Source organism: Oratosquilla oratoria, unplaced genomic scaffold (genome assembly GCF_046742065.1).
Source record: "Oratosquilla oratoria isolate Oo_2021 unplaced genomic scaffold, ASM4674206v1 SCAFFOLD55, whole genome shotgun sequence".
Lineage (NCBI taxonomy): Eukaryota > Metazoa > Arthropoda > Malacostraca > Stomatopoda > Squillidae > Oratosquilla > Oratosquilla oratoria.
Window position 1 is genome coordinate 1494747 of NW_027467719.1, and position 9050 is coordinate 1503796.

At 36.8% G+C, this 9050-nt stretch overlaps 1 protein-coding gene across 1 annotated transcript; it reads right to left on the reverse strand.

Annotated features, from left to right (window-relative positions):
- Positions 1-5062: 5062 nt before the first annotated feature.
- Positions 5063-8268, reverse strand: LOC143023703 (uncharacterized). Its single transcript, XM_076182314.1, has 6 exons — positions 8077-8268; positions 7596-7698; positions 6964-7169; positions 6478-6678; positions 6107-6193; positions 5063-5880 (listed from the first exon to the last, which is right to left on the reverse strand). The coding sequence occupies exons 1-6, from the start codon at positions 8132-8134 to the stop codon at positions 5780-5782; spliced, it is 756 nt and encodes a 251-aa protein (XP_076038429.1). The 5' UTR covers positions 8135-8268; the 3' UTR covers positions 5063-5779.
- Positions 8269-9050: the final 782 nt, after the last annotated feature.

Below are 9050 nucleotides of genomic sequence, written 5' to 3' on the forward strand. Positions count from 1 at the left end.
GGAAAAATGAGAATTTGTGCTGATTTTAAGCATTTGAATGGTCAAATTGATATTGAGAAATACCCACTACCTAAGCTTGATGAAATGTTGGCTACAGTTGGAGATAATAAGGTGTTCTGTAAGCTTGACTTGTGTAATGCATATTTGCAAATGAAGGTTTCTGAAGGAGACCAGAAATACCTTGTTATATCAACTGAAAGGGGATTGTTTAAATACAAAAGACTACCTTTTGGACTGGCATCAGCGCCGGGAATTTTTCAAAGGTACATATCACAGTTATTAAGTGATATTGATGGTTTAATTGTTTATTTAGATGACATCCTTATATGCGCCAAGTCGAGAGAAGACCAAAGTGATAAAGTTAAACTTGTTTTGAATAAATTGGCTGAAGCTAATGTCCAGTTGAATCTGGGAAAATGTGAGTTTAATAAAACTGTCATTGATTTCCTTGGTTATGTAATTTCTGGAGAAGGCTTATTTCCATCACCAAATAAGGTTAAAGCTATTCGGGATGCTCCTGTACCAGAAAACTTGCATGAGCTACAGTCATTTCTTGGATTAGTCACCTACTATAGTAGATTTATCCCTAAGTTTTCTGAAATTTTGTCACCACTCTATGATTTAACAAAAAACAATGTCAAGTTTGTATGGTCAAACCAGTGCCAAGTAGCTTATGATGTCATTAAAGAAGCTTTATGTAAATCTAATGTCTTATCATGCTTTACAGGAAAGTCAAAATTGATTCTAGAATGTGATGCTTCTCCAGTAGGTGTAGGGTGTGTATTGATACAGGTTGAAAATAATGTTGAAAAACCTATTGCATTTGCTAGTAAAAAACTTACTTCTGCTGAGAAAAATTACTCACAGACGGACCGGGAAGGGCTAGCATTAGTGTTTGGTGTCACAAAGTTTCAATACTATCTATTAGGTAGGAATTTTGGGTTGAGAACGGATCATAAACCACTGCTTGGATTATTTGGAAAAAACAAAGCAATTCCAATAAATTCAAATGCAAGATTAATCCGGTGGTCTGTTCTGTTGTCACAATATATCTATGATCTTGTTCATAAAAGTGGTAAAACCAATGTGGTTGCTGATGCTTTGAGTAGGTTACCTATTGATGATTGTATCAATTCAGGTACACCACCAGAATATGTGAAACTTATAGAAAATTTCAATGCTTTTAACTTTTCTTTTGAAGCTGTACAGAAAATGACAAAAGCAGACCCTGTACTGAATAAATTAATTTCTCAGGTCAAATTTGGATGGACTAACAACTCGGAAGTTTGTAGAGAATATTCTCATGTTAAAAATAATCTATCAACTCTTAAGGGTGTTGTTCTATTTAAAAATAGAGTTATTGTTCCATCTGCCTTAAGAGCTAAAGTGTTAGAGCTACTGCATTCCAGTCATAATGGAATTGTGGCAATGAAAGCTGAAGCCAGAGAAAACATTTGGTGGCCCAGGCTTTCTGAGGATATTGAAGAGCTTGCAAAGAGTTGTAATGAATGTAGTGTTAGAAATAATCAAGTTTCTTCTAGCAAATTGATGTGGAATTTTGCTAGTAAGCCTTGGAGTAGGATTCACATTGATTATTGTGGACCAATAGAAAATAAGTATTTTTTGATCTTAGTAGATTCTTATTCTAAGTTTATTGGTGTTCAATATACTTCAAGCATGACAAGTGCTAATACTATGGAATTGTTAAGAAAAAGCTTTGCTAATTTTGGTATTCCTGATGTCATTGTTTCGGATAATGCTGCTTATTTTGTTTCTGCTGATATCAAAGAGTTTTATGAAAGGAATGGAATAAAACTGATCAATCCAGCTCCCTTTCACCCAGCATCTAATGGATTAGCAGAGAGATATGTTAAAATTTTTAAACAGGGAATGCTAAAATATCACAGTGGATCAATTAACACAAGAGTTAGTAGGTTTCTGTATAACAATAGGAGAACCATTCATTCAGGTACAAAAGAAAGCCCTGCAGAAATGATGTTTCACAGAAAATTTAAATCTCCTCTGGACATATGTAAAACGACTAAAACAAAGGAGGAAGAGAGTGTGCTAGTTAACAAGAAGAATGCTCTTGATTGTGTAGAAAGCAGATTTGAAGTTGGGCAAGCAGTTTTTGCAGAAAACTATTCTAGAGGTGAACCTTGGTTACCAGGCATTATTATTGAGGTTACAGGTGTCAGAAACTATGTTGTAAAAGTGTTAACCGAAAGTGGAGATTTAATTTGGCGTAGACATTATGATCAATTGAAAGCTAGGTATAATACTATTGAAAATGGAATATCACCAGTTTCTGCATCTTCTCTGTTTAATTATCAAGTTGAAAATTCACTTATTAAACCAACTATTAGCAGTAATGTTGGAAACAAGGAAACTGTAAATGACTGTGTTGGCAGTGATACCATTTTGCAACCTGCAGGTGTCACTGAAGTACTTCCTAATTATAACATTGACAAATCTGTTAATAAACCTTATGTTCCTACTGAGCCTCTATTGAGGAGGTCAAATAGGTCAGTGAAACCTAGTAAAAGGTTAATAGAAACCATGTAACATTTTATTTTGTGTAAACCCATCAAAAATAAGAGGGGAGGAATATGTAGTGTATTCACATTAAAGAAATGTTTAGGTTAATGGCGACATACGCCTTCTGTTTCTGTTTTGTTAAATGTTGAATTCGCGCGCTTCCCGGAGCGCCATAATGTAAACAGAGTGTGAAATACACACAGTGCCAGAAGCCTATGTTTCCTTCAACCCTTCCGTGTAACAATGGAGAACAGGGAAACTAATTGGCACCTAAGGAAAAGCCAATACATAACACAGTGATACCATTTCACAACCTGCAGATGCCACTGAAGTACTTCCTAATCATAATTTTGACAAATCTATTAATGAACCTTATGTTCCTACTGAGCCTTTATTGAGAAGGTCAAATAGGTCAGTGAAACCTAGTAAAAGGTTAATAGAAAACATGTAACATTTTATTTTGTGTAAACCCATCAAAAATAAGAGGGGAGGAATATGTAATGTATTCACATTAAAGAAATGTTTAGGTTAATGGCGATATGCGCCTTTTGTTTTTGTTTTGTTAAATGTTGGTTCGCGAGCTTCTCGCAGCGCCATGATGTAAACAGTGTAAAATACACACAGTGCTGGAAGCCTATGTTTCCTTCTCCCCTTCCGTGTGACAATGAAGAGCAGGGAAACTGATTGGCACAACAGGAAAAGCCAATACATAACAATTTCTTGAAAGGAGACAATTCTAGGAGGATAGACAGGCGGTAAGCCCTGGATTTTTCTATATCCTCGTCCTTTCTTTCTTCAGGGAGTAACAAGTACATATCTTCATCAAATTTTTGCATTTCGGAGAGGAAATCTTCAGTTTGGGATAACATGGAGTCAAGGACAGAGAGTGATAAAGTATCAAGTTGTAAATTCTTTGATGCCTTAAGGTCCTTAGTTATTAAGCACTTCTTATGGGCTCGTTGTCTTCGGACTTTTTTAAGTCCTCAGACTCAGAAAGTGACTTTTCGTCGCTAACCATTTGAAACAACCCAAACAAATACCCCAGCCAGCAAAGTTAATCTGGTCCAGATCTCAACCAGATCTGTTGACACAGAAAAACAGATCTTGACCAGATGTGGCATCCAGATCTGGGCCAGTTCTGGTCTTGCACACTCCATCTGATCTGGCTATGATCAAGTCATCCAGGTCTGGCAATGATCTGGCATTATAATCTCACCAGGTCTACACCAGGTGGTGCCAGGTATGGTTCTGATCTTCCACAGTGGCCACCAGACCTGGCCCAGATGTGGAGTTCCATGTCGCATCTGTTCTAATCCAGACCATTAATGATTTGTATCCAAAATTGAGTTGAGAAAGTCGCATTCCAGTAGTAGCGATGGAAGAGGGAGGGGCGATGATATGAGTTGTCAATGAAACAAAAAAAGATATTTTAATCAAAAATATATTTTATTCATAACACATTTAATAAAACAGGACCAGTTAAAATTTTTCGTTACATGTACAGAGTATTGCTACCGGTACCTTAATTTGGAATTTCCATAAAAGCTAAACCTTCCTTGCAGTATAATAGGCCTAATTACACTAAAAAACAATTTTTCTCACAAATATGGAATGGCATGGCATTGCATGAAAATTAAGAAAAAGATAAAAAAAAAATCGACCTAGTACAATATACATGTAAATTAATTTACAGTCGATAGAATTTATGTAAATGAGACAATGTGATACTGGCGAAACTAATCCGAGACTGGCGCTTATATGCAAGTAGTACTGACACAAAGGAGGCTCTGCAACTGTGCCCCTGGTGTCTACATGTACTTAATTTTTCTGTCAGCGCCACACTTGGGTTTGATTTCCTGCCACCACCACCACATTTCATTATTACACAGATGTTGTTTTGACAGAAATTGAATAATTAACGTTTAAATTTTGTTTTGAAATAGGCCTACTTGATCAGGTTTCCATTTTAACATCACATGATAAGTGTTGATGCCTAGGAAAATGGTCGATGGGGATGGGCAAAAATAAGGATTTATAAAATTAGCGTAGAACTGCAAAAACACAGGTTGCCTAATTTGATGATTGTTTGCAATAAATTGGGAGAAAATTCCGGGGACCGAAAACTAACTAAATAATCAATTGCAGCACACAATTTCCTGTGGACGACCAGTCATGCTCTTAGGATCCATTTGTAGTTTCAATGTGCTACACAAATTGCACCAATCCATTATTTCTGCTCAGCCCCTTTACGCCCAAAACCTGGGTACACAAAATGCTCCAAACTCACTTCAAATAGAAACCTAGTCCCTTTCGATCTGCTCTCCGCCGGCATTTTCAGCCGCCTCTGGCTGATCCACTCGGGTCTCCAATCTACGTGTGCCCCGTTCTTTTCTGCCACCATCACGATCCTTTGCCTGGTCAAACCAGCTGGTGAGGGCAGTTCGGTAGTCTTTGTCAGTGGCGTTAGGGTGGGATCTCAGGGCATCTGGAAAAAGAGATAAACAAGATCTTGAAGGGGCAAATGGATGATAATTTTGCATTTTGTAACCTAACTATCAATATGGTAGGGTGTGGTCCAAAACAAATTGATGTGATGGGAGTAATTATAATGCGTCCATTCAGCCCACTGATGCCTTTACCACTTTTCTTGGCCATAAGTGTAATCAGACCGAGCAAGCCTAGACACTCTATATCTCTGCAATCAACGTGCCAACTAGGGATTCCTTCTTACACCACAAAATAACAAAAATGTTTCCGGAACTTACCAAAAACAACTCTAAAAAGCCTGAGATTTGCGAAACCTCGCTTTCCAGCTTGGCCCTTTCCAGACAGGTTAAATTTCCTGGCCACTTCAGTAGTAAAAATCCTCCATTTTCCTTCTTGTGTCCTCTTGGACAGTACGTCCATTATAAGCAAGCAGGTGGTTTATCTGCAATTAACAAAATAAACATCAGCAAAATATTTCTGACATTTGGGAAGTACATGTAAATAGCGGGAGATATCAAATGATAACAGTGATTGTATAGCAATACCATGCGATGCGACTGTATTTTGTGTTACATATAATTGTCACTTCAAAACATGCAGTTCAAGGAGCATAAAATAGTGAAATAATTCCTGCAATTTGTTTACTGCTATAGAGTGAACTTACTATTTGGCTTTTCAGATCATTTTCTTCAACCATTTTCTTCTCTAGATAAAAAACGCCCTCTAATGTAGTGAGAGGCAATGTACTTTCTGGCTATGGCTCAGATTCATTGATACTACCAGACTTCCTCAAAATTAGACGTTTCAATAATCTCTGTTCCGCTTTAATTTCCTCGAGGGCAGTGAAGATTCGTTCTGAAAATCAGATGTAGGCAATGCCAGTATAAGTCATGACACATTAATTGCCATTAAATGTATAGTCATAGAAATTCGTGAACATGTAGCCAACTCTAGAATAGTCTCTATTATAAATTGGTAATTGCTCTTCAGTTGATTGTTTATTTGCTAAATGTACCTGGATCAACCAAAAACACAGGGGTTGGCTTTTTGAGGTGTATTAGATTTTTGGAAGTACACTTACCCAACGTTGGCAGCAATGCACTATACAAGTTTTGGTTCCGGACACCAGTAGCAGTAGTAGTACGTTCTATGTCCGAATTTCCGCTAACTGAAACAGTGAAGTTAATAAAATCTTTAAGCACGGATTGTGAATTCAGCTAATCAAATATTATACATAGACGCAATACATTTCAAAATATAATTGCACTGTTGGAATGGTTACTTGTTGAAAACACACAGAAACGGAGAGGGATTGATGTCAGGCATTAGTATAAGAATTTTTCTATTCGATATTTTACAGCCATGGCATTTTGAGAAGGAAAAAATTCTGAATTTAGCTGCAAATCCCAAAGAAACAAAACCAATATATAATTTACCAGAAAAAGGACTTACTTGACACTGGACTTTGTCTAGCTTGTAGTGCACTGTCAGACAGGCCAACTGAACTGTGCCTAGTTCCTGCGCCACTAAAACTGGGACTCATTGGATTCGATTGGGAACTACAGGCTACTGGACTGCTCCGCGGGGAATTATACTGCGGACGAGGGCTCACGAATTTGCTGCAACTTGATAAGGCTGCATTTAAAGGTTGACCTGAAATTCAATAGGAAAATCTCTCAAGAACTATTTAATTGTCTGATTATAGCATCTGAAATGTGTATCGGTACATTTATTTACCACATTGTTGACAATGATTTCTTATGGTGCCGACTCACACATGCAGGCAAATTCACGTTGATTGTGAATCTTGTCTTTAATCGATTCCAAATTTTAACTGAATTCTAAGATATTATACAAAAGGCCTTCAACTCACACCTTCCTTACCATGCAAAGATTAAAGAACTACCAGGTCTATTCTGCTTGTTAATTATTAATTACCTGTTACTTGTGGTGGACTTGGTGGTGGTGGTAGTGGTAGTGATGTTGTGTCAGAACTTTGATCAATTTCATCCTCAGAGTCGGATACATTCTGATCTCTGATTCTTTTATACTTATTTGTATGCGGAAGGGGAGGCATGGGAGGAGATGGCGAATGACCTCTTCGTCGTATATTGGCACTGTCAGGATCGTACCTTTTTGGGGATCTGAAGATTCAAGAGAATTTGTTTAGAGTACATGCATACTATAGTTATAAATGTGTCACCAAAATCAGGTGTCATGAGGATGGATTCCACTTCACTGTCAAGCAAAAATCTCAAAATATGTTTATATACCCAGTATTAGCCAGGTCTATATTTAAAGCTCTGGGGATCGACATACTGTAAGAGAAGAAATATTTACGTGTAGTAAATTTTCGCGAGACTGACAGGCCACTAGCAAAAATTTTATGGCACGAATATTTCTTGCTTTACAGTAACCAAGAGTGTAAAATTACCTGTAACCAAGAATGTAAAATTACCTGTATTTAAATAATTTATTAAATCTGTTTTATTGGTATGACGGATTTATACATTACAGGCGATATCTGAAAACAAACTTAATTTATACCTCAGTAAAGTTACATAACCTACCTAATTGATCGCTTTGAACGACCAAGATTTTCATCATCAGTGGATTCCACCTCGGAATGTTCCTCTAGCCTCCTAAATTTCGACCAAGCTGCACTCCAATCAACTGGAATTTTGAAGGGCATAATTAAGCAAAAATATATCTATCAAATCTAATTACTATATCAAATCTAACTACCAATCCACCAGAATGCTAATCCATAACAAATTGTGAATAACATGAGTGAATGTTTGGAAAAGTAAATAAGGTCGAAATGAGAATCAGAGTCAGGATGATTCTTAGGAACACTTTGTTTCAAAATGAAAACTTATGAGCAAAAAATTCCACCGGGCTTGCTAGGCCAACATTTTTATCAATAGGCGTAAATACGGTAGCCTATAATCATACACCAAACCAAAAACCATGCAATTTCAATTTAACCAGAGCCTCTTATGCCCATGTATTGATCATTTAAAATACGAAAAACCTCAAGTCTGGGCCTACCATGTATAAGACCGCAGTACATAGACATGTACACATGTACATGTACTACATACTGCATACACGTACACTGTACATGCACACAATACGCGCCGCCCCCACAGATTTTTGGACGCAAAAAATCTAATATTGTTATAAAATTACTAACACTTAATCAGAAATAATGCAAAAAGTAAGTTGAAGCACATATATACTATCTAAATCTACAAAATTATAAATACACGAACACAGGATTGCACAGAAATTCACGGATATTTTGCAAACACAATCATGGTGGAAATGATAAAATGGCCGTCAATGCTTTGTGTGGGTCATCCGCAGCAAAAATGTTGTAAAGTATTATTTTAAAACATTTCACTTGGTAGGCTTTTAATGGTAAATAAAATAATTTAAAATAAAGTAAAAATATAACAACAAATTAAACTTTGTTAAGTTTTGCGCTGCTGGCAAATCCCCCTACCGTACCAGAAAGTATTTTTGGCGGGATATTTGAATCTAAACATGCAATTTATCAAGTCTGAGAAAGTGAATTCTTGTGACTGATCATTTGGTCTTAATATTAGGTTTGGTCGACAACGGCCTACAACTTAAATATAATGGCTATTGGGACGGATTGAGCATTTATGCAGACAGACAGCTTTTTCTGGCCTAAAGGCCCATTTTTTTATACTTTCCGATCAGGCCCAGATCTGATCCATATCAGGCATGCCAAATCAGATGTTTGCCTTGCGCCAGGGCCATATTTATCCTTCTGAAACACACCGCCCAACTTCCTGTTTGACGATATAAGCCATTTTGGTGCATTGGCATATTTTTTCAGGCTTGCTATAGTTGTGAAGAAATAAATCTGGTGACCAGATCTGCGCCAGGTCGATTTCATATCTGGCATGGCAGGCAACTAGAACTTAAAAAAAAAAAAAAAAAAAAAAAAAATGATTTTATATTTTTCTTTTATAAAAACTGGGCAGTAACCCAAA